The 25,550-nt window shown below is 52.3% G+C and overlaps 1 protein-coding gene across 1 annotated transcript in view; it reads left to right on the top strand.

The window, feature by feature from the left end:
- The first annotated feature begins 1,404 nt into the window (after positions 1–1,404).
- EPHA8 (EPH receptor A8) overlaps positions 1,405–25,550 on the top strand; it is a 53,810-nt gene continuing 29,664 nt past the window's right edge. The window contains exons 1-2 of the mRNA XM_062507726.1: positions 1,405–1,526; positions 14,937–15,001. Of these exons, the coding sequence (XP_062363710.1) occupies positions 1,442–1,526; positions 14,937–15,001 (150 nt within the window). The 5' untranslated portion in view covers positions 1,405–1,441. The remainder of the gene's footprint in view (positions 1,527–14,936; positions 15,002–25,550) is intronic.

Genomic DNA, 25,550 nt, shown 5'->3' with positions numbered 1-25,550 from the left:
CGACGGCTTCCCAGGCAGGCAGGGGAAAAATCCTGGAGGGACCCGAGGCTCTGAGCTGTTCCCAGGTCCTGGTGATGAGTGGTGCAGACGTGTCCCTGCAGGTACAGTCCTCAGCCCTTCTGAATGAGGAATTGTTGCTGCTACGTGCTGGGAGTTGGGCAGGGAGCTCCTCTCACTCCTCCAGGCAGAAAGCTGCTGGTAGCATTGTGGGGTGTCCCAGCGTGGGGTTTAGCATCTCCAGGGAATGCACAGGGTACACGGAATGGAATGGAATGGAGGGTGTGCAGCACCTCCTCTCCCTCCCTGTCCCCACTGAGCAAGTCTGGGATGAGCTTTTTCCAAGGGATGGCCTGACAGACAACAGAGAGAGATGCTTATCCTGCCATGTGTGCCTTGTCCCAGGGCAGTTCGTGGGGCAGGTAGTGCTGAGACAATGCTCTGGCCACAAGTGCATGAAGGAGCAAATGAGTCACTGCACGTGGTGTAGATGGGAGTCAGCATCTGTGGTAACCACGGGCAGGTATTAATGATTGTTCAGCATTTAGATGGGGAAGCAGTAGTGGCTGTAGGGGGTCTGTTGACAGCTGTCGAGTGTTTAATGCTGAGCAAGGTACTCACCTGGCTCGGAGATTCTGGTGGCTCCAAGCAGGAGGGATGCAGAGGCTGTGGGAAGGATGCTTTGTGTTTCCCAGGTAGCCCCAGGCCCCTGTCACAGGACACCCTTGCTCAGTGCCCAGCCTTTCTGCCTTGGCACAACCGCTGTGGAAAGGGTTGACCCTCTGCCAGGTGACAACGTGACGGTAACCAGGGCGTTGTGAGCCCTGGCTGTGCTGTCCCCTGCTCCCACTGCCACAGGTCAGTTGAGAGCGGAGCGTCTCTCTCTCCCGGAGCGAGCGGCATGGGAAGCATCGCGTCGGGGATGTCCTGCCCGTCTCCTTCAGACGTGCAAGGGGAGCAGTGACAAGGGGTTTTCGTCTCCTTGCACACCGGGAGGGACGGCTAACCCCATCCCCTTCACACCTGACCCCGACCGAGCGCACAGCTCCCCGCGGGGCTGCAAGTTTGCCTCCGGCCGCGGCCGGTGAGAGCAGCGGAGCGGGACGGGGGGCACGAGATGCGGGGGGGACCGCTGGAGCTTCCCGGGGGTGGGGAAAAGCGGGGAGTGGGAGCCCGAGTCCAGCTGCTGGGTCTGGGTACAGGAGCGCGTGTGGTGCGGAGAGGGGGGCTCGCTGCAGAGCCCACCCAGCCCATTGGCTTGCGAGCGGTGACGGGCAGGCGGCTCCCTCCCCGCTCGCCCGCCCGTGTGCCTGCGAGCAATGTGCGCAAAGTGCCTTTGCATTAGCCGGAGAGTGCCGTAGCTCTGGGCAGAGGTAGCTCGCTCGCAGACGTGCTGGGACAACCGAGGCGGCCCTGTCCTGCGGCTGGTGGCCCCCGCCGGACCATGGCATGGGCACAGGGGGATCTGACATCCTCGCTCTCCATCGTCATCAGCTTGGCTGCCTGCCTCTCGGCCACCACCAGCGAAGGTAGGAACCGAGTTGCCCTGGAGTGACGGGGCAGTGTTCGGGACACCCTGGGGATCGCCGTGGCTGTTTGGATGTGTCTGCGTGGGCTTAGCCCTGCCGGGCTTGGCTTCCCCGTGCTCCCAGGGGAGCGCAGCTCCAGGTTCCTGCCTGCCTGAGTTTGCTAATCCCGGAGCTTTTGCACCAGAGGCAAAACTTCGGAGCTGGTCAGGAGAACCTGAATCTGCAGCAATAGCGGCAGCTCTGCCTCCCTCCGCTGCAGCATGCAGGGGTGGCTGCAGAGGGGACGGGGACACCGGCACCAGCTCAGCCGTGGCGATCCCCATCACCGGAGCCGTGCGCGATGGCCGAGCAGCGTGGGCTGCGCTGGAGCGAGCGGGTGGGCACGGCAAGGTGTGCAGACGACGAGGGGAGCTGGAAAGGGCACTCAGGTGGGAAACTTCTCGTGAGAGAAAGGGCTGGAAACTTCTGAAGTAGGAAGCAGGGATGCAGCTGAGGATCCTCTCCGGACATCTTGGTGTCAGCCACGTCAGGCCTGTTCTCTGCGCTCTATCCCGCTGCCGCCTGCCCTCATCCCCGGCCCTCGGCCGCATCCCTGCTCTGATATCTCAGGCCCCCCTCGGTTTCGGCAGCGCTGCTCCTGCTCCTGCTCCTGCCACCCGCTCCTCGCCTGTCTCCCTGTGTGCTGGCAGCGGCAGCACGGCTGCTTCCCAGGGCTGCTGATCTCCATCACCAGCCCTGCCGTTCCCGCTCCTGAGCGTGTCCTTGGCACTGGCAGCAGCATCCTTCCTCCCTTCTGCTGTGCTTGAGAGCCACGGCCAGCACAGCACAGCCTCTGCAGCGAGCCCCGGGGCCGGTGTTCCTGCCCCGTGGAGGCCGTGGCATCTCTCCCTTCTCCTGCTCCTGTGTCTCTGCCATCCTTCCGTCACGCTGAGGCCCAAGGACTGCCACCACTGTGCCCCGTGCGCCCTGCTGGGCTGGGTCCTTGTGCTCACTGCCATCGTCCAACACCCACCGGCATCTTCCTCACTTCTATTCCCGATTCCAGATATTTGCTGGTCCTAATCCTGTGTTTCTGTCCAATGCCTACTTCCTGGCCCTCTTCCTGCTCCTTTTCCCTCTGCTTTGCTGCCCGTGCAGGGGGATGCGCTGGGGTCTCGCTGCTGGGGATGGGCTGTGAGGGTGCAGAATGGGGCCCCAGCACCCGACACTCCCAGCCCTTGCTCGGTCTTTGCTCTGGGATGCAGTAGCTGCCCTTTGCTCCATACCCCGGGCTGGGTGTGGTGCAGGACGCCGCCTGTGCTGCGCCAGGCTCTCGGTGCTGCAGCCCCACAAAGCCAAAGAGCCCTGTCTGGTTTGGTCCACCCTGAGCGTTGACAAGTGAGGCCCTTGCTGTCCTCTGCGGAGGAGATCTCTGGGAGCTGGGTTGGGTTTTACGGTGTCTGCATGGACAGCTAGCCTGTTGCCAGCTGGGAGAGACATGGCTTTCCCGCAAGACTTGTTGGAGAAGAAAGCTATCCTCCATCACAGCCTTGGTCAGGAGGTTGCACAGAGCTGGGTACGCGCTGGGCTCTGGGGCAAACCAAGCAGGCTGGATCTCAATTAGACCAGGCAGGAGGTGCTGAGTGGCACCAAGAAAAGGTGTGGGAGCCTGCAGAGAGCTGGTGGTGCTCCATCCATCACCGTGATGATGCTCACGGCCCCGCGGATCCTGGGGCTCTGCTGTGCCCTGCCGTGGGGCACTCGGTGCCAGCCGGGTCCCCAACCTGAGCGGTGGCACTGGGATGGGGCCGCGTGTTCTGCCAGTTCCCGGTGTCCCAGGTGCTGGGATGGACTGGGAGCAGCGTCCACACTGGGATCAGCCGTGGTGCTGCTCACTGAGCGCCCTGGCGCGGGATGGGGCTGGAAATGTGGGACAGGGCGCAGAGCACAGCCCAGCCCTGGTGCGTGCCACCCTCCAGTTGTGCCAGGCTTGGCTGCCCCATTCCCAGGGCGTGTGGTGACCATGGGCATGGTGTGAGGCTGTAGCCTGGCTGCCCATCACCTCTGCCTGCTCCCACAGCCTCTCTCTGCCCTGCATTTCCCAGTGCTGGTTTGGGAGCTGCAAGGCAGAAAATTACAACTGCAAAGCAAATTTCAGGCCAGGGTGTGCTGCACTCTGAATGCATGTATTGGGAGGCAGGTGCTATATAGAAACAGGTATTAACCAAAAAACCAACTTCTACCCTTGGGGTTTTTTTTTTCTGTCCAAGAGCTCGCAGTGCCTTTCTCTTTCCTGAAATAATTTGTTTGAAGAAGTTTTAAGTTTCTTGGAAATATATATATACACAAAAATATATTTTTTATTCCTTTCAGTCTTGTGTGCGGGCGTGCCTGAGAAATAGGAGGAAAAGGGAATCGCCATTCCATGGGAAATCCCCCATTTCAGCGCAGCAGCCATTGTGAAATGTATTCAAAGCCAAAACTCAGATTTTTATTTTTTTTTTAAGAGGGGTAAAAATTTGCAGGATGTGGAAGATTTTTTATTTGGAGCACTGAAGAAAACTTTCTGAAATTATTAAATTGCTTTAGACCAGGGAGGTAGAAAAGTTATTTTCAATAATATGAAGTAAGAGAGACTAAAAATATTTACACTATTGCAGACTGAGTTGCATAGGTGAAAAGACTGAAGCGGGTAATTTATATTCTTTATACTTTTTAATATTTTTATATATTTTTATATTTTTATATTTTTATATATTTTTGATTTTTAGATTTTTAGATTTTTAGATTTTTTTATTTTTTGATTTTTAGATTTTTAGATTTTTAATATTTTTTGATTTTTAATATTTTTTTATTTTTAGATTTTTAGATTTTAGCAGAAATTGAAGTTAAACAATAAAATATGAAATATCTTTGTTAAATTGAAAGAAAATCAGATGAGCAGAAATCACTGCATTTGGAGCTCAGGTGGGGGATAACAAAATTGTATTTTCTGTCCAAAAATGATGCTTCAAATGCTGCTGCTGGGGGTGTGCTCCCTCCCAGGTGATGCCCCCAGCTCTACCCTGTGCCCATGAGATGGGTGAGTTTCCACCCCATCACAGCATGGACCCCATGCCCCACGGGTGAGCTTGGAGAGATCCATGTGGGGACCTGGTGAAGCAGGGAAGGGGGATTTGGGGACATTTCCCCCAGCATTTTGGGGCACATCGGGCGAGCTGAGACAAGCAGCAGGTGATGGGGATGGGGTGATGTCCAGGGGAGGATGCAGAGCCGATGAAGAGATGCTCATCTTTTCCTTGTACCACGGTGATGGGGTTTTGTTCCTCCACTCAACAGGGACGGGGTGCGGGATAAAGCACCAGAATCCTTGGGAAAACCCAGCTGCTTGCTGAAATGGGGGCCACACGAAGGGTTCATGGGGGTCCCTCTGCTAATCTCTTATTGTAATCTCATTAATTGCCCCTCTGCTCAAACAGAAAAAAAGGTAAAAACTAATCTGCATGTTTTTTCAATGCTCCTTTCCTACTTCTCCGCAGCAATGCCGAAGTCAGGGCTGCAGGAAAAGCAAGGCACTGAAAGGGAGAGGAAATCTCCTTTTCCGTTTTAAAAAGGCTGTGGGGGTGTGTGTTCCTCTTAAGGATAGGAATCAAGAGCATTTAAGATTATGGAATTTTGGTGATGGAGGATGGAGAAGCATTGGTTTAAAAAAGGGAGCTACATTACTGACAAAAAAAATTGGGGTGTTTAATTTTTTGTTTGCTACCCAAATGCTGATATAAAGCAAATATTTGCATAATTTTAGGTAGGCTTATGGGGATGTTTATGGTGACATCTTCATTTCCATCCCCCTTGTATTAATAGATTATAAAACTTCTGGAAAATCCACCTCCAAAATTTGCAGAAAAATAGCACACCTGTGCACAAAATGCACTTACTTTGGCAGGTTTTTTTCATTCTCCTAGAATTCTTGTTTCCTGAAATTGCAAGGGGTTGTTTCCAGTGACAATAAATAAGCGCCCATTTTGGTGATGGTAGAAATGGATCTGACAAAGCCAAATTTAAGCACAAGTGAAAAACTCGATGAATTGCTTTGCTTCAGGGAGGAAAAATTTCCTTTTTTTTTTTTTTTTTTTTTGATTGCTGAAAGATGGTTAGCAAAATATTTTACTCAAAAACAAAACCAAAAAAAACAACAAAAAAGCCCATCAGTGAACCCCAGCCCCCAGAGATGCTCAGGAAGGGTGGAAGCTCATCCCACACATCCCAGTGGCAGGACCTGGGGGAGCACGGGTTTCATGGAGCCATCCTGACACCTCTGCTCTTTGTTCTGTGTTTTGCCTGTCCCCGCTGGCCTCACTGGCAGCCTTTGGTGCTGCCTTTATCTCCAGGGGCACATCCATTCATATGATAACTCTATTCATACCCTGACAGTTTTTGATAGTTCATTCTTCTAACCCAGTCTGTTTGCCTGGCCAACACTCAAAATGATTCCTCTGTCACAGAGACGATTAACCCCTTCAGCCTTGCCAGTCCCAAAGGGAGAGGTTTGATAATGGACTTGTATTACCTAAAAATGAAAGAAACCCTCCCCGTCCTGCCCGTGTTGATGCGCAGTACTCGGTGTCACAAACAACTGTGGATTGTTGTTTAAACAATTAAAGGATGTAACTCCTTAATGGATCAGATCCAAGCACACCAATAAAGCCTAATGAAGTGTGTTTGGCCCAGGGATAGCATCCAGAAAAGTATTTGCTGTTTATCTGAAGGCATTGGCAAAGGCAGCGCTGCTTGTAATAATTCCTTCCAAGTGCTCATCAGCCCCAGCCTTTAAAAATCAGGCCCCTCTTTCCCTAACACAAATTTCCCTGGCTTCACCTTCCAGCCATTTGTTCTTGTTAGGCTTTTCCTGCAGGATTAAAGAGCCCATATTTTTTGTCTGTGAAAATGGTAAATTCAACCTGTGCACCTTGCAGCCTTGTGGGTACAAGCGGATTGGGCTCTGCAGGTTCCCTTCTGTGATTTTTTCCTTACCTCCAGCCCTGGTTATCATGGTTATGCCTGTGGTATCTTCTGCTCTTTGTCCAGTTTCTCACGTTTAAAATCCTTATTTAAGCACATTAGTGAGTGGCAACAGTGCTGGCTGCAGCTGGAGAGATGAGTTCCACCCCAGCTCCATCCCAGCATCAATGATGCCACAGTTTCCTGGGTCTTTCCTTGGATGAAATATCTTCTGTGTTATGCACCTTCCATGCAATTATTAAGGACTTCTGTGATATTTAATTACCAGTGGTATGAGATATTCAGCCTGTCCCCTCAAACACAGTTAGTATTGGTATTTTTGTCTCTGAAAATGTTCACTTTTAGAAAGCTATTTTTAAGAGAGCAAAGGCAAAAGCCTTTAAAAGAAATTATCTTGCTTTAAAAATGTCACCAGGGTACAAACAGCTCAGCGCAGTTTAGGGTGGCCAACTGGTGTGAGAGCAAAGATATCCTCAGAGAAATTAGGGAAAAAGCATATGACAGCCTGAAAAACTGCCTACAAAGCCCCTCCAGGTAAGTCAGGTAAGTGTGCACATTTATAAAACCCCTGTTTCCCTAGTGAGGATTCCAGAGAAGGTAACACTCAAGGCTTTGCCAGGATGGCGGGGATCCGTGGGAATGGCAGAGTGGCATTTTCAGGGTGCTGCAAGGTTTGCCTTGGCTCTGATACAGGCACAGATCTCCAGTGCCAGGTCTGCCCGAGTCACTCTGGGTGGCATTGGAAGTGCGGGATAAGAAATCATCCAAACCCCAAACAGGCAGGAGATAACAGAGTGGACGTGCATCTTACGTGTGGGGATTGAGATACTCTGAGAAAAGGACTTGGGACAGTGTTAGCAGCTTACCTGGCATGAGCTTCAATGTCCAAAAACGCAACAGAGACTGGAAACCTTGGTGACTGAAGGTGAAAATGTATTTGTGAAAATGCGTATTTTATTATACCTAACAGATGTGAGAAAAGAGAAGAGGGAGTCAGGACTAGTGTGAGGACACTGGCACAAACCCCTCTGGACACAGCTCCCATTTTTTGGAGTCTGTACCACAGAGGTGTTGCTGACTACAAGCAGAAGACATTTATTTTGTGTTAGAAAACGTTTCTGCCATTTTTAAAGGCTGTCATGATGCTGCATTATTGGTACCATGAGGTGTATAGGCTGTCCCTGTACCTGGGCTGCAGCAGGACGTCCTCATTTGGGTGCAGGTCCATTACCTGCTCCTCAGGCTCCTGGCTTTGGGGACAGTGGTCAGGGATGCCAGGAGCCACCCTTTGGTGGTATGGGAGTTGAAAGGATCTGTTCTCACAGGGCTTTAGCCAAATGAGATATCAAGGGGTGGCTGTGCCAGGCATGGGCTCCTCCCTGCTGATGGACAGGGCTGTGTCCTTATGTCATCCCTCAGGCTGGGGACATCGTGGTAGAAAAGACTCCTGTGACTCCCAGATGGCCAAATCCACACCTGGGGGCACCAGTTGTGCCTCCTCCGAGGGCCACAGGGATCCCAGTGCACCTTCCCCAGCCTCACCGCAGTCTTGCTTCTTCCCCTCCTCACGCTGGATGTTTCCATTGAATTTCTTGAATTCCTGACCTTTCTTGCCCCCCATCCCCAGGGCCTTCCCACCTCCTCCTCTGGCTTCTGCCCTGAATTTCAATGAGTCCCGTCACCCCTGGAGCCTGAAATAGTTCCTTTCCCACTGCGTCTGGGACCAGGGGCATGGAAGTGTGGGCTCACCCTCACTCTGAGCCCTGTCAGCCCCATACACCCATCCTTGAGCCCTGGCACAGCCTGGGGGACTCTGACATTTCCAGGTCCACCTTGCAGTGGAACCAGAGCGCTGCAGTGCTGGGCTGCACACCTGTACTGGGACATTCACCAGTACCAGGGCTGCACACCTGTACTGGGGATGCACACCTGTACTGGGACATTCACCAGTACCAGGGCTGCACACCTGTACTGGGGATGCACACCTGTACTGGGACATTCACCAGTACCAGGGCTGCACACCTGTACTGGGGATGCACACCTGTACTGGGACATTCACCAGTACCAGGGCTGCACACCTGTACTGGGGATGCACACCTGTACTGGGACATTCACCAGTACCAGGGCTGCATACCAGTACTGGGGATGCACACCTGTACTGGGACATTCACCAGTACCAGGGCTGCATACCAGTACTGGGGATGCACACCTGTACTGGGACATTCACCAGTACCAGGGCTGCACACCTGTACTGGGGATGCACACCTGTACTGGGACATTCACCAGTACCAGGGCTGCACACCAGTACCAGGGCTGCACACCTGTACTGGGGATGCACACCTGTACTGGGACATTCACCAGTACCAGGGCTGCACACCTGTACTGGGGATGCACACCTGTACTGGGACATTCACCAGTACCAGGGCTGCATACCAGTACCGGGGATGCACACCAGTACCAGGGCTGCACACCAGTACCAGGGCTGCACACCTGTACTGGGGATGCACACCTGTACTGGGACATTCACCAGTAACCAGAGCTGCACACCAGTACCAGGGCTGCACACCTGTACTGGGGATGCACACCAGTACTTTCACAGCCTGCCCAGTGGTGGGTATTTAATTTGGGTCTCCTACACCAGCCTGCCCAGTTCTCCCTGTCTGTCCCACTGCACACAAGCGTTGGGAGTCTCAAAGCGAGCAGGAAACATGACCATTTTACATCTCTATTTTCTCACCTGTAGTTTTGAGAGGGAACATCTTTTTGTTGTTTGGCTTTTGATGTGCTTGCTTTTTATTTTTTTTTTCCTGGGAAGAAAAAAACCTGCCCTATAATTTCAAGGTTTCTAGCCTTAGAAATACTTTATTCAAGGTGTTTTGTTTTGTTTTGTTTTGTTTCATTTTTTGCATTATTTCACAACACTTCAGTCCTACCACAGGTTATGCTCTTGCGCTGCACATTATCTTACATGATACCATGCAGGGGCTGGAAGGATCAGGTTGATAATTTTATTTTTAAAACCTGAACTGAGGCTTTTTGTTAGCACTGATTGAACAAACAAGCTTTCTTCCTACATCAAAGTATTTCCTGCTCTGGGTATAGTGAAAAGGGGTGACCCTCTGGGCAGTCCTTATGGGATTGCCGCTCCTGATGCATTACAAAATGATATAAAATTAAATACAGAAAGTTCACAGCAACAATCTGGAGGTCTGAGAAGAAATCCTGAAATGGGAATTAGGGCACAGCCAAAAAGCAGCACTGCTTTCGTTTGAAAATGTTTCTTTTTAGCTTGTATTTTTTTTTTAGTTTTGTTTTGGTTTGGTTTTGTTTGTTTTTGTTTTTTTGGGGTTTATTTTTGCCATTTTTTTGGGTTAGTTTTTTTCATCTTTGGTCACTTGGTATTTTTCTTCTCTGATTTTTTTTTTTTTTGCCTTTTTTTGTTTTATTTTGTTTTGTTTTCCAGCCTGATTCTGGCATTTCCAAAAGTGTGGAAATCCAAAATTCCTGCCAGATTTGATATTTCCCAGATCTACCTGCAGTGCTTTTCTAAACTCCTCCTTTGGGCAGCCCCATCCCCGCTGTGTTGCAGCCTTGTGGATGAGCAGCTGCTGGACAAATCAAATCCTGGTGTGGCAAAGCAGCAACCCAGTGCTGACCTGGATCCATGGGGAACATCCCTGCACCAAAGGGGAGAGCTGAGCTGCCCTCCAGGCATGCTGCTCCTCCCTCTGAGCCCCACCTGGGGAATAAATGGCTATTTTTCATTCTTTAAAGATAAATACTGTCCCAGGGATCAGGAGAGTGAAAGCGAAGCTTCCCATCCTGTCCTCTCGCCATGTGCCAATGCCAGTAAGACACGACTTCGTGTCTCAGCTCTGCCTCCCGAGTTGGAAAGGTCACAGCTGCCTATTCAGCCAGCCCTTGGATTAAATGGCAGACACAAGCAGCTGACCCACCCTGGCCCCACTTGTCCCTTCCAAGTTCTGCCCCAGATTACGGGAAATGAATGCCACTGGCTCTTGGTCCCCTCCTCTCACTGCCCCGTTCCCACACTCTCCTCCCACTGTGGCAAACCCTCCCTGTGCCATTTCCCCATGAAGAGGGGCTGTGGGGCTGCTGTGGGCTGTGCAGACCTGCCTGGAGCTGTGTGGCTGAGCCTGCTGGTCTTTGGGTAGCGGGGAGCAGCCAAACTGTGCTGGTAAGGGTTTAATTATCCATGCAAAAGGCGTTGTTGCATGGGGGCGAGCCTTGCTGTGAATCTTGGGAGGCCTTTGAAGTTGTGATGGAGAGGAACTGAAGCCCAAGGGAACGGGACTGCTCCCACTGACCCTTCCTCCCCACGCCTGTGCTACAAAGCCCCTGCCTAAGAGGGAGATGGTGGAGTAATTAGAGGGAGGACCACAGTGGGTTAACAATTAGTGAGGATGCTCAGAGCCCTCTTTGGTCCCCCACTGTTCTTCCAGAGGCTGGGACTCAGCGCATCCACCAGTGGTCACCCCCAGGCTTGTTCCACCACCCCACCATGAACCTGGGGTGGGCTGAGGATGCACAGGCACCCCTAGATACCAGGGGCCCGTTCCTGAGCCTGGGGTGCTTGGATGTGAGACCCCAAGGTGCTCCCACATCTGTTTGTAGGGATGCAGTACAACCCTGCAGGAGCTGTGGCCACCAGCACAAGTGTTGGGAAGGGTATCTAAGCACTCACTCTTTATAGATTATAGATAGATATAGATATAGATATATAGAAGATATAGATATAGATATATAGAAGATATAGATATCTAAGCACTCACTCTTTATAGATATATATAGATAGATATATATAGATATAGATGATACAGATATAAAGATAGATATCAATGTAAATATATATAAGATAGAAATCTACAGATACAGATAGAGATATATTACAAGAGATATATGGTCCCAAGAAAAATGCACATCCTCTGGATGCTAGTCCCAGTCTCAGCTTCCTCACTTATCCCAAGCAGTGTTTAGAATTTGGTAGATATGGGTATGGAAATGGATACAGGTATAGATCCAAAAACCAGAGATACAGGTATAAATACAATATACACATACGTCACATGCTGATTTGCACACTCCTGCCTAGTCTGCATCTGTGAGGCTGCAATGTGCACTACTCATGCACCGTCACAGGATGCAACTTTCTGCAGTAAGAGGGTCTGCCTTACGTGAGGCTCTGTGTGCAGACCCCAGTTGTGCTGGGAAACCTGCTCGTTCCTAGGTGCTTACTTTTGAACGGGCAATCAGGCTTGACAGCTTTTCCACCAGGGTGAGAATTTCCCCTGACACCTCCTGGTGTTTTGGCTCAATACGCGGAGGCAAGGCCAAGACACAGAATAGGGAAACGACAAAATGGTGCTAAGGAAAACAAAATGGAGCTCACGGCTTGAGACTGATACGTGCAGACAGTCCATAGCATCAAAGAGAATTGCCCAGCTGTAGGAGAGAGGTCTCCCAAACCAGCACATTTTCTGAAAAAATGTTTCAGCTGAAAGAGGTCCTGTGTGGGGGTCTTGCTCACCCTGCGGCGTCGAAGGCGGGCTCTGAGCATCACCCCTGGAGAAGCAGCACAACCAGGAGCTCACCTGCACGGGCTGAGCAGGCACTTGTGACATGAGGTGCGGCAGGTTCCCTTCGCAGCTGGGCTGTGAGCTGGGCTGTGAGCTGGGCTGTGAGCTGGGCTGTGACCAGCTGGGCTGTGAGCTGGGCTGTGAGCTGGGCTGTGACCAGCTGGGCTGTGAGCTGGGCTGTGAGCTGGGCTGTGAGCTGGGCTGTAACCAGCTGGACTGTGAGCTGGGCTGTGAGCTGGGCTGTGAGCTGGGCTGTGAGCTGGGCTGTAACCAGCTGGGCTGTGAGCTGGGCTGTGAGCTGGGCTGTAACCAGCTGGGCTGTAACCAGCTGGGCTGTGAGCTGGGCTGTGAGCTGGGCTGTGACCAGCTGGGCTGTGAGCTGGGCTGTGAGCTGGGCTGTAACCAGCTGGACTGTGAGCTGGGCTGTAACCAGCTGGGCTGTGAGCTGGGCCATGAGCTGGGCTGTGACCAGCTGGGCTTTGGGAGAGCGTTGGTGTCCCCACATCGGAGCATGTCGCAGTGCTGCTGGATGGACACTGGGATCCACAGGCACATGTGCTGTCCCATGAGTTAACAGGAGCTCTCAGACACACAACGCCTTTGTGTTTGTGCAGTGCCCGCTGTGTGGGCCGAAAACGCAGGGCTCTGTGCACTTGGCTGAAGTGAGGGAATTAAAGAAACTTATCCCTCTTCCATGGGTGGGATGCAAACTGACCTAGGCTGTGTGGGAACCAAAGCAGCTGAAGGGAGAAGACTCCTTCATGTCGTGATGACATCTCTGTGAGACTGGGTGATGACCACATGGTCAGGGTGGTGGGATGGGGTGTAGCAAGCTGGCTGCAGGTCCCACACACCGTTGGCAGACAAGTCTGGGGTACACCACACTATGTGCTCTCAGCATCATTCCTCATAATGCCATGCTCCCGCTGGACCCCAGCCCGTGCAGGCACCTCCTGCTGCCTGCAGAGCATTCCTGAGCATCCCAGCGTGGGAAAGAGGGTGCAGAGACCACGCTGGGGGGGGGAGAGGGTCTGTGAAGGCTGTCCCCTCCCCACAGCCTGCCTGCTGAGGGTCACTGGGACTGTGCTCCTACACTGTGAACAGGGAAACTCCCAAGCCTGGGCTCCTGCTGGGTGAATTACCCAGGGAAAATAGGCAGAAAATCTTCAGATTAACAATAACAAATAAAAATGGATTTGAGATCTCCGAGGTAATTACTCCGTGCTGAGGGCAAGGGGCCTCTTTAGCAGTGGGAGCAGCACCGCGTAGGGAGTGGAGGGGCTTGGCCTGCTGTTGGGCCAATGGAACCACACAAGAAACCCTGGAAATTCTTTCAAATTGTTCTGCTAACATTAATAAATGCCTCAAAAGCTCCTAATCTGCTCTGTCAGGAGCATGACGTCCGGGTGTTTCACAGCCAGCTCACGTCTCTGCTCCTCTCTCCTCCCCTCTCCTTCCCTGCCTGGTAATAGTAAATGAAAGTGGCACCCGTTCCTGGGGCTATAGGGATCAGCCTCACGCTGAGCCCAGGCTCTGCCAGGACTGGGGCTGCTGTCCTGATATGCCCTGTCCCTGCTGTGACAAGCTGGTCCTGGCCACAAGACCACGGTGTCTCCCGAGCCCAGGGGACCAGCCCAGCCCTGGAGTCACAGAGGGATGCTGTGACAAGGTGACTCCAGGTCCAGTCTGGGGCTCCTCAAAAGTGAGGAAAGGCAGCTAGCAAGGATGAAACCTCCTGAGGCGCTGACCTCACTGGGTGGCTTCAGGATAAAGGGAATGGGGAAAGCTGGAGGCACTGGGGGTCGCTGTGGGAGCCTGGTGCTCTTGGGGGGTCTTGAGGCATCAGGGTCCTGGTGCCCACTGCACTCATTCCCAAGGGCAAGGGCACCTTGTTGGCAGCCTTCCACAAGCCTCCATCCCTCTGGAATCTGCACCATGGAGCTGAGGCTTGGGCTCCTTGCCCAGGTGCTGAGCAATTTGGGGTTATCAGGCAAGGCAAGGCTCTCCTCTGTCTGATGCTGTGGGATCTGGGCGTGGGGCTCAGACGGCTCAAAGGTAGCAGTGCTGTGGCATCCTGCTTTCCTCCACTGCTGCCACTGCACAGGTTTCCACAGGAAGCTTCTGAGCACATTGGAAGGCATCCTCGCCTCTCCCCCCACACAATCTGCTCCCCTCTTCCTGCAGTTTGCCTCTGTCTCCTCTTTAAGCCGGGCTCCTGCTGGTGGCAGGGATTTGGAGGGGTTGGCTTTGATGGACTTCTCCAATGGGGTGTCAGCCAGGACCATGGGGAGTCTTTGTGCTGGAGCTGGGCACTGCACTGTGCAATTACAGCAGCTGCTGGAGTGCAGACTTCAAACCAATGATGGTGGGAGGGAGCTGAGCCTAAAAGGCTTCCAGAGAAGTGTCCAGCTGAGGAACGATGCTCCAGTTGCATCAGTCTTTGCCCACATTGGGACTGGTGGACAACCTGGTGCTGGCAGTTTGTTTCCACAACCTTTCCTTGCTTTGCATTTCCTCCAACCTGCTGTTTGCAGCCTCCCCTCCTCCAAAAGGTCACACTGCTCTCAGTGCTGGGGCCAGGACTCAACTCTATCCTGAACCACCAGTTCTGGGGAGCATCACTAGTTGCTATCCCCAAACTCCATACCTGCCTCACATCCAGCCAGGCAGTCCCTGGTGAAAGATTGATGGGTGGGGGACATTTTCAAGGAAGTGGCATGTGAAGAGGGCTTCTTCATGGTGGCTCTGTTCCTCACTCCTTGGGGATGGGGACAAAGTTTTCTAACACAGCTTTTGCTCCTGTGTTTTCCAGTGAACTTGCTAGACACCTCAACAATCGTGGGAGACTGGGGCTGGATGACTTACCCCTCACATGGGGTAAGTATGAAGTGACTGTTGGCACAGGGGGACCCCAGTGGGATGGGTCACCATGGGTCACTGTGGGAGGGGTCAGGGGATGGATAGGGAATAGACATCTCAGCCCCAAGTCAGTGCTGATGAGGCAAACAGACCATGTGTGTTGGGGAAATGCCAGCCTGACAGACTGGCAGAGGGATACAGCTGTTTTGGAAATGGCATTTAACCCTTCATGCGCCCTGGTAGGGACCAGGCTGTCACCAGGTCCTGAACTTTGAAGGGACTCAAGAACTGGGACATGCTAAGAAGTGTCTCATTCTTCACTGCACTGGGTGAGCATCAGGGGAACAGCCCCAAATGACCAGGAAACTCCCAACCACCTGTAATCTGAGGGATTTCTGTGGGAACTGGGCAGGAGGGGTAGGGGAGCCTTCCCTGTGGGTCACACCTTATGGGAATGGGGATGCAAACTCTCATTCCTGCGGTGTGTCCAGGAGGGGTGGCAGGGTGGGACCCCCACGTGAGCCTGTCAGCTCCACTGGCTGACACACGCTCCCTTCACTTGCATTCCAGGTTTTCCTGACACAGTAGCTTTCTGGAAATAGTGAGTTTCAGATGTCAGGGTGACCTGGCTGGAAGGATTTTGCTCATTTATTTAGTGAACAGAAACAATCCCATAAATACCCACAGGACCAACTACAAGGCACAGTGGGGCTTTCTGCAGGCACAAAATGTGAAAAATTGGGGTGCCTACCTGGCTTTAGCTGCTGTGGTGATTTTTCATGTCCATTCTTTTTATCCTTTCTCTGAACTAAACGTTCCTAATCTTTTCAATTCCACCTCCCACAGAAATCTTCCCAGGCCTCTAATAATTTTCATTGATCTGTTGCTTGAGATTTTCAGTCCTCGCACCGCTTGAGCAGGAGTGATCAGAACAGTGAATTCATAATAATACCAATGATCAGATTTCTATCAGACTTTATCATATATGTAAATATATTAAATCATTAACTCGGCTCTAATTTTAGCAGTTAGTTGTTGCAATGATGAGTATCCTGGGAATGTAAGAGATTGAGAGGTACAAGGTCAGAGGGGACCATGGAACTAATGTGATGTGATCTCCTGCATAAATACAGGCCTTCAGACCTGTCAATTAATTCAGCTCTCAGAGCAGCCCAGCTTTGAGGAAAAAACATCCTTGGCTGCAAAATTGCTGGTGCTGGTAAATCCTCCAGGTCCTGTGGCGATGCTGTTAACAGGCCCCTGTTAAAAACCCATCCCTGTGAGGTTTGCCTGGCTGCAGTCTGCAGCCAGGGGACCTTCTTCTGCCTCTGCCTGGATGAGGCAGATGCTGTCCTCCTCCTGGCTGCCCTTGGCTGTCACTGCTGTCCTGTCACTAATCAGCTGTCATCTCATCCCAGCCCTGCTGCCAAATCCTGGCATCCTGGAGGAGCCTGACACACATTCAGGGAATCAGGGACCAGGGCTTCCTCTGCTCCCCTGCAAGGGAGAATGTTTCTGGGATTTTCTGGGAGTCAGGGCTGTTTTCCATTGTCCACATCCAGTGTTCTGTCCTTAATCCCTCCCTAGGCGATTCCTCCCCATAGTCAGACCATCTGCTGCTCGCAGACTGCCCAAGATTCTCCTTCTGGATGACCCCATGCCCAGACCCTTGCTCCCCATCAGGAATGCAGGTGGGATCCTTGGCATCACTGAGTGCCTTGGGTGAGGATGAATCCACCTGAGCCAGCTCTGCTGGGTGGGACCTCGCACTCCCAAAGCACACAAAAGGATTGGGCCCAAAGGAGCCTCATTCTCACCACACCAGGGACTTCCAGCATCCTGGGCTGGACATTCACAAATCCAGGGATGAATCCAGAGCTCCAACCCACTTGGACTGTCAGCTGTGACTGTCAGGTGACCGCAGGGACTGGGAGTCTCAGGGTTTTCTACAGCAGATGCTCAGCAGTTCTTCACCAACAGCTCTTGAACACTAGTCCATCTGAATTCTCCATATTGTACATCCATATTCTCCATTAGTAATGTTTATTAAAAATATATAATAAAAGAATAATCTCTATAATAAATTACATAATATATAATACATAAAATAATCAGTAAATTTTTAGAAGAGTAAATAATAAATATAATAAAGAATAAAAAGTAATTATAATACTGGATGCCAAAAAAGTAAAAGAAAACCAAGAAGGCAACGTTAGGTGCTGTGTAACACCCAATACCAGAGCCAGCTCTTGGCCATGAGTCCTACAGGACCTTAGTCAGTCTTGGGGTAACTCCACTGTGCACTTACCCTGTGCTTTTGCTCAATTCTGGCCCTGCTACCAACAGGATGACCACACACCTCTGTGGAAACTATGTTGAACACCCTCAACTTTGCATATCTTTTTCCAGCTGGGTGTTTTAATGGTTCCTCTAAACACTTGCCTGAACTAAGGTTCTTCCTCCATGGGCCATTGTATCCCATAGTCCAGGAAGCACATCTCATTCCTTTACCCCCCTGCTGCTCCTTCAGCTCCAGCTCCTTTCTGAGCAGTGAATTTGCCCTGGGATCTGTTTGCTGTCCCCAGGAGATGGATGGGGCTGCTGCTGTCTCAGGGGAGCTGGGGTACAATACTTTCTCTCAGTGCCAGTGGTCTGGCTCTGAGCAGATGCTCCCAAGCAGCCCTTCCAGTGCAGTTCAGGCACAGCTGGGGGAGACCTGCTGTGATCCCTGCACTGAGAAAGGAGCTCCCTTTGCTCTGGGTGTCCCTGGGGCTGTCCCTACCCACTGCCCCGTGCTGGAGCTTTGCAAGACCTGGGCTGGGGTTGTACAGAGGCACTGTACTGTGAAGCCAGATTTTCATTGAGGTCATTTATTTTTGCTGCCATTTCCTTAATTTACATGCTTTAGATGAAAGATTGGTGGAAGTGCCCCCCATCTTGCTGCCTGCCATCTGTCCTGCCTGGCCACAGTGGAGGATTTCCCCACAGTGTGTCTGCTCCATCCACGGGCAGACACAGACAGCATCCTCCTGCCAAGGGACAGCACTGGCTGAAGTCATGTTCTTTTTGCTTGACTCACATCTCCATCCCCCCAGGGCCAGCACATGGGTACAGACAGTAGGAGGTGGGTAGCTCTGCCTGGGTCTTTTCATGGCACTAAGCAACACAGAGCCTAAGTGGGGACTCCTTAGCCTGAGGAGATTCAGAAGGGGACTTGTGTCTGCTGGCTCACTGCCTAGTGCCCTATGGCACCTGCAGGTGCTGTCACACCTGGGGACCAGAGGAAAAGCAGCAGCCTCAGAGTCTTCTTCCTCTGACTGGGAGATCCCAGAGCTGCCTGCACAGCCAGGGCAAAACTGGACGTGTACCACTTGCAAAGTCCTGATGTTTTCATCACACCTGTGGGCAAGGTGCACTTGCCTGACTGGGAGGTCACTTCCCTCTCTGGGTTTGCCGTGGCCAGCAAGAGCAGAGGAGCAGGAGCTGCGAGGAATGGGCACGGTGAGGGTCAGCAGTGCCGTGGGCCCTGGGGAGTGTCAGGCCATCAGGGAGCCATGCCTGGCCTGTTTTGACATTTTCTCTTGCCAGACAATTAACTGAGGGGTAATTGGCTGTAATTGCTGCTCAGGGGTTTAATTGCATCCCCCCGCTCAGCTGCACCCCAGAGACACGTGCAGGAAGCAGAAGGGTCACCGGGAGCATCCCTGTCCTGCAGGCTGCGGCTCCTCTCAATTATAACTTCAAAGGGCTCCCAGGAGCTTTGCTGCTCACTCCTTTCCCAGAACAATTCCCTTTGCATTGAAAATTAAACTCTTATCAGTGTGGTCAACCCCTTCCCTTGCCGTGCCTCCTGTATCTCCCCAGCAAAATGCCCCAGTGCCCTTCTGTCCTTTCTCCTTGCTCAGTACCTGACCTGCTGGATCAGAGGGAGCCTGGTTGGCCCCTTTGCAAATTGCCTTTCTACTGACTAATTAAAACACTGATGAGATAAGTCAACATATTATTAATAATTATTGTATCATCTACTTTGATTTACAAAGTCAAACAGGAAATTATTTTGTTCAGACACAGGGTATCTAAGGAGCTTGAGTGATGCCTTGCAAAAGCTAATTAGAATGGGAGCATCTTGAGTGCTGGAGGAAGACCCCCCATGCTGCCCATGACATCCCCATCCATCCTCACCAGCACCTTCTGTGGTGGCCCCAGAGTTTCCCCCTTGCCTCAGGGGCTTGGGTCAGCGCAGAGAGCTGCTGGGCATTGCCACCCAGGCAGCTGCCCCAACATCTGTCACAGAGTCAGGGGATGTGCTGAGCTGGAAGCACCCACAAGGGTCATCAAGTCCAACTCCTGGCCCTGTACAGTCCCCAACAATCCCACGTGGCATGCTCCATGTTGGCTTTGTTGGTGGGAGCCAGGAAAAACCTTCAGAGGGGTTTGGAGCTCTCCATCCCTGCCCCTTTGCTCCTCAGAAAGGGATGTATCCTGAGGCCCCTGGGCTCAGTTAGCCAAGGGTGCTCCACCTTCATCCTACAGTACCCAGAGTGAACACTGTCAGAAAGGCACCAGATCTGCTGGAACCCCCAGCTGAAAGCACAGACATGGCCACAGGATGGTGTCCCAGCAGTATTTGTGCACCAAGAATGGGGATTTCAGCCCTGGGACTGAGTTATTTGCAGTCATGCCTACACACCAGGGGCCTTTTTTTGCCTGGGTCTAGTCCTGCAGCTAACAACCAGTTCATGGCTGGGATGAGCCTCATCTGTCATGGAGCAGGGTCTCTCTTTGCCCCAAGCCCACTTTGTAAAACCCCATCCCCAGTCTGAGCTGTGCTGTGTCCTTGCTATTCCACCTCACTTCAGGTTCACCTCTTTTCTCAGAGCACCAAGATATCTTGGGGCTATCCCATGTGCCTAGGCCATGTCTCTGCTCTCCCTCAGTTTGATGTCCTTGTTGTATTTCTTGGGTTTCTTTTCCAAGCTGGAGCCTCTACCTGGTTCCAGGCAAGTTACAGCTCAAGCTGTGGTGAAATTAATTTTCTCTGGGAAAAAAAAAAAAAAAAAGAAAAAAGTGTAGGAACAGAACATTGGAAAATAAAGATTTAGACTGGTAATTGAGATAAAAGCTCATGTCCCAGTGATTGTTCAGTAAATGCTGGGTTATTGCTAATTCCCCAGATGCTGGTCACTACCAGGAGTTAATCACCTGCAATGAAGCTCAGGGTAGTTAACTGCCTGACAAATCCCTCCTTAGCCACAGCAGTGACTGATTTCATGGGGATTATCTCCATTAAGGCCTCCCATCTAACGATTTATAGCTGCAATAACAGCTTTCTCTTTTTTCCTCTCCCAGTGACAATGGTGTGAGGAGGTGCCATGACATGCTGGGAAGGAAAGTGCTGGATGTCTCAGTGGCCACAAAAGCTTTGCTATGCCAGGCAGACCTGGCATCCCTCCTGAAAGCTGTCCCAGGGCTGGGGACACTCCTTCCTTTGTGCACTAAGGATGGTGGGAGGCTGAGCTGCTGCCCCAGGGGGACACAGTCTCTCCTCTGTTCCTCCTCCTCCTCCTCCTCTGCTGTGCCACACAGGCCCTGGGAGACTTCTAAGACTTGAGTCAGCTGCCCAGATATCTGGTGTTTGCATCTCTTGCCTTTCATAATCTGGCAAATTTTTTTTATAACTGGTGTTGACTTTAATTTAAACTATTAGACAAACTCCTGAATGCAGATGCAATCACATCAGCCCCCAGTGTGTGCGCTCACCACGTTAATTATGATGTCCTCATTTTCATCTCGCTGGGGGATCTTATCACACTGGTGGGGCTGAGCTGAGCTTTGGTTCATAAAACCACTCCAACCCATGAACTGAGAACCAGCAGTGCCTGGGGTGTGCGTGGTGCCTGAGTTCTTGAACCAGTGGTACCCAGTGTCACAGACATCTCCTCCTGCCCACAGAGCCTGGAACTAAGGTGAAACAGAAAAACCCCTCCAGTAATGGGGATTCCTGAAGCAGCTCCTTCCATCCTCCTTCTGGTACCTAAAAGGGCTTACGGGAAGGTTGGAGAGGGACTTCTTGCAAGGTTAAGCAGTGATAGAATAAGGGATAATGGCTTTGAGCTGAAGGACGGCATATCTGGATTGAATACTGGGAAAAAATTCTTCCCTGTGAGGGTGGTAAGGCCCTGGCACAGAGAAGTTGTGGCTGCCCCATCCTTGGAAGTGTCCAAGGCCAGGTTGGATGGGGCTTGGAGCAACCTGGGATAGTGGGAGGTGTCCCTGCCCATGGCAGGGGGTCGGAACAAGATGGTCACTTCCAACCCAAGCCATTCTCAGATTCTGTGATCCCAAGGGCCCTGCATCTCCTGGGACCTGGCAGGACCTGTGGGACCTTAATTGACCTGTGACACACTGGGAAGATGAACCTGTGGCATCTGAGCCAGGAGCTCAGGTAGCCAGCCTGCCCCATTCTGAGAGTGCTTTCCCTGCAGGACAAGTGTGGTATTTTGGGCTGGTCTCTCAGATTGGGATCCCCAGGGACCCTGGGACAGAATTGACAGTGCATCTGCTTTGCAAAAAAAAGCATGAAGTTTGAAAGAGGGGTGGTACAGATGCAAACTCTCCATGTTCACCCTGGGATTGGAGGTGTGGCTGATCCTGACTGTTGCTGGTGCTTGGAGGTGAGCATTTATCTCCTGCTCTGTCAGTGGGAGGATGCTTCCAGCTGTAGCACTGCCACACTTGTGTGGGGACATGGCAGTAGTGACCTCCATCTCCTCTGCCACATTTGGGAGAGAAGTGGATGAGCGGGAGCCAAAGCATTTTGGCACACACAATAACCTGATCTTTCCCCTGGCAGAGCCTGGTGGAGAGCCCTGAGTGCACAGGCAATGGCAAGGGGAGCTGTGCATCCTGGGGATCATCCCTGTGCATCCAGGGGAACATCCCTGTGCATCCTGGGGATCATCCCTGTGCATCCAGGGGAACATCCCTGTGCATCCTGGGGATCATCCCTGTGCATCCAGGGGAACATCCCTGTGCATCCAGGGGAACATCCCTGTGCATCCTGGGGATCATCCCTGTGCATCCTGGGGATCATCCCTGTGCATCCAGGGGATCATCCCTGTGCATCCAGGGGAACATCCCTGTGCATCCTGGGGAACATCCCTGTGCATCCTGGGGATCATCCCTGTGCATCCAGGGGAACGTCCCTGTGCCTTCTGGGGAACTTCCCTGTGCCTTCTGGGGATCATCCCTGTGCATCCTGGGGAACATCCCTGTGCATCCTGGGGAACATCCCTGTGCATCCTGGGGATCATCCCTGTGCATCCAGGGGAACGTCCCTGTGCATCCTGGGGATCATCCCTGTGCATCCTGGGGAACATCCCTGTGCATCCTGGGGAACATCCCTGTGCATCCTGGGGAACATCCCTGTGCCTTCTGGGGAACATCCCTGTGCATCCTGGGGAACATCCCTGTGCATCCTGGGGATCATCCCTGTGCATCCAGGGGAACGTCCCTGTGCATCCTGGGGATCATCCCTGTGCATCCTGGGGATCATCCCTGTGCATCCAGGGGAACATCCCTGTGCATCCAGGGGAACATCCCTGTGCATCCTGGGGATCATCCCTGTGCATCCTGGGGATCATCCCTGTGCATCCAGGGGATCATCCCTGTGCATCCAGGGGAACATCCCTGTGCATCCTGGGGAACATCCCTGTGCATCCTGGGGATCATCCCTGTGCATCCAGGGGAACATCCCTGTGCATCCTGGGGATCATCCCTGTGCATCCAGGGGAACATCCCTGTGCATCCAGGGGAACATCCCTGTGCATCCTGGGGATCATCCCTGTGCATCCAGGGGAACGTCCCTGTGCATCCTGGGGATCATCCCTGTGCATCCTGGGGAACATCCCTGTGCATCCTGGGGATCATCCCTGTGCATCCTGGGGAACATCCCTGTGCATCCTGGGGAACATCCCTGTGCCTTCTGGGGAACTTCCCTGTGCATCCTGGGGAACATCCCTGTGCATCCTGGGGAACATCCCTGTGCATCCTGGGGATCATCCCTGTGCATCCTGGGGAACATCCCTGTGCCTTCTGGGGATCATCCCTGTGCATCCTGGGGAACATCCCTGTGCATCCTGGGGAACATCCCTGTGCATCCTGGGGATCATCCCTGTGCCTTCTGGGGATCATCCCTGTGCATCCAGGGGAACATCCCTGTGCATCCTGGGGAACATCCCTGTGCATCCTGGGGATCATCCCTGTGCATCCTGGGGAACATCCCTGTACGTTCTGGGGAACATCCCTGTCAGCCCCACAGCTCTGCTCTCACCTTGTGCCTCTCCTCCCATGTACAGCTCTGCTTCACTTCCCCCGGGAAGCTCAGCAGGGAGAAGACAGGAAGCAGATGTTGTGTTAATTTGTGCTCAATTAATTTCGACAGTGACTTCCACCCCTCGGAAGCACCGCAGCAGTCAGAGCGCAGTGGGTGTGGGAGCGAGGAGCTGCTCTGCTCTGCTCTGCTCTGCTCTGCTCTGCTCTGCGTGTCTCTGTGGGGCTGCACACACTTCCATCCCCCCAGCAGCAGGACAGTGTCCTGGGTTTTACAGCACCGTTGACAGGCTCGTCCCTGGCCTTGGGAAGCTGAGGAGTGCTGCCCTCATCCCTCCAGCCAAGCACACCTGTAGCCTGGCCCCTTTCCATGTTGTCCACCCGAGCACTGGTGTGCAGGGCATGTTCCCAGTGATCCCAGGACAAAACTGGGCATTTCTGGAATTCAGAAGGCAATTTTTTAAAATGCATCACAAAACGTTTTTCTTCTCTGGAAATGGTTTGACTTTGACCCCCTTTGCCAGCATATTCCCCTTAAAATGAGCTTCCATTGTTGTTTGCACCTGGAGCCGCTGGCTTTTCCAGGTTGCTTTAAGCTCTTTAGGACAGAGGAGCAGAGTTTTCTCACAAATGCAGGAGAAAACTGGACATACTGGAGGAAACTGAAGATGTGCATGACTGCAATGACTGCTCTGATCATCCTCACATGAGCAGAAGGCACCTCAACACCTCCCCAGAAGCAGCAGTCGGGGAGATCAAGTGAGGACAGACATTCCCATCAGAGAGGGGAGAAGGGAGCGGGCTGTCTTACAGGTATCACTGATACCCCGTTCCTGTGTCTCTTATGCCCTGGATGTGTGCTGCCCTCTCCTAGCTGTGCCCTGCACTGCTGGCAGCCAGAGCAAGGCTGTCCCAGGGATCTGCATCCTTGTCAGCTCCCACATCACTGCAGGCTCACCTCCTTGGAGCTGAGCATCCTTCTCTCAGGATTACTGTTGGTTTTGTGTCTGACAAAACACAAGTTACCACTTGCATAAGAAAACACCATTTTTGCCCTGTCAGAGCAATCCTAGAGGTTTATTTTAATGTACTTATAATGCTGCCTAAAAGATTTGTTTTCCTGCTCTGTGCAGCACGGCTGGGGATTTACTTGGCTTCCTCAGCTCCCACAGACAGCTGGGTACACACAGGTGCCAAGGTGGGGGCTGCTCCCTGCCAGCTTCCAGGCAGAGCCAGGACCCCAGGAAGGTGCAGGAGGGGGATGCTGAGGCTGGGATGAGGAAGCTGGTGATGATTTGGAAGGCAAAGGAGCAGGAGTGCCAGTGCCTTCCCCAGTTTCTGTAGCACTGCATCTGAGGCTGTCCCTTACAGCTGGACTTGAGCATGGGGGTGGGACTTCAAAGCCTGTTTCTAAGTTTGGGGAAAAACCAGATGGTTTGAACTTCTCCTCTGCTCCTTTTCTTCCTCCCCTTCTCTCCTAAGAATTTAGGGGTCCCAGACCCATCCATGGGGGTGTGATTGGAGTGATTGGTTTGAACAGAAATGGGAGCTGAAGAGGTCATGGGGAGCTCCCAATGGAGCAAAAGTCTGTGAGTTCTGGTGAGGCACTTGGTGAGAGTGGAGAGGGAGACACGAGGCAAGAATGAGCTCCCAGAAGTGTCACGTAGCCCCTAACAGCTGAGTTCTACTTTCCCTCACCTATGGAATTCATACCCAAAATATCACTACTTCTCACTTCTTATTACTTAAACCCATTTAACATCTCTCCTTTGTGTGACATCCATGTCCTTGTCCCTCTAAGCTCACCCAGACCATCCTCCATTGCAATCCTGCTTGCTGCAACCTACTTTTGCCAGTATCTTATCCCAAGGTTCGCCCTGCAGCCACAGGTAGATGGAATTTTCACCCCTGAGCTGTCAAGCCATGAATGTCCTGGTTCCCAGAGCCAGCCCTGATCCAGCCTCTCAGCTGGGTTGAGCACTGTGGGCTCACATTGAGGAGCCACATTGGCATCACCTTGCAGGGAAGAAGGGACCTCTGAGCCCCCATGGGTCCACATTTCTTGCTGACAGTCCTGTGCTCAGTATATGCTTCCTCTTCACCCCTCTGGTATCCACCCTGAAACTCCTTCTCTGATGGAAAGTGCCCAGTTTAGTTTGTACATGGACAGTGCATGAGCCAGTGGAGATCCAGGTGAGCACAAGGCAGGTGGCTCCTGCTGCTGCTGGAAATGACA

Source organism: Cinclus cinclus, chromosome 23, assembly GCF_963662255.1.
Source record: "Cinclus cinclus chromosome 23, bCinCin1.1, whole genome shotgun sequence".
In the NCBI taxonomy this organism is placed as follows: domain Eukaryota; kingdom Metazoa; phylum Chordata; class Aves; order Passeriformes; family Cinclidae; genus Cinclus; species Cinclus cinclus.
Note: the sequence above shows the minus strand (reverse complement) of the source record. Positions and strands in the feature narration are given on the sequence as shown.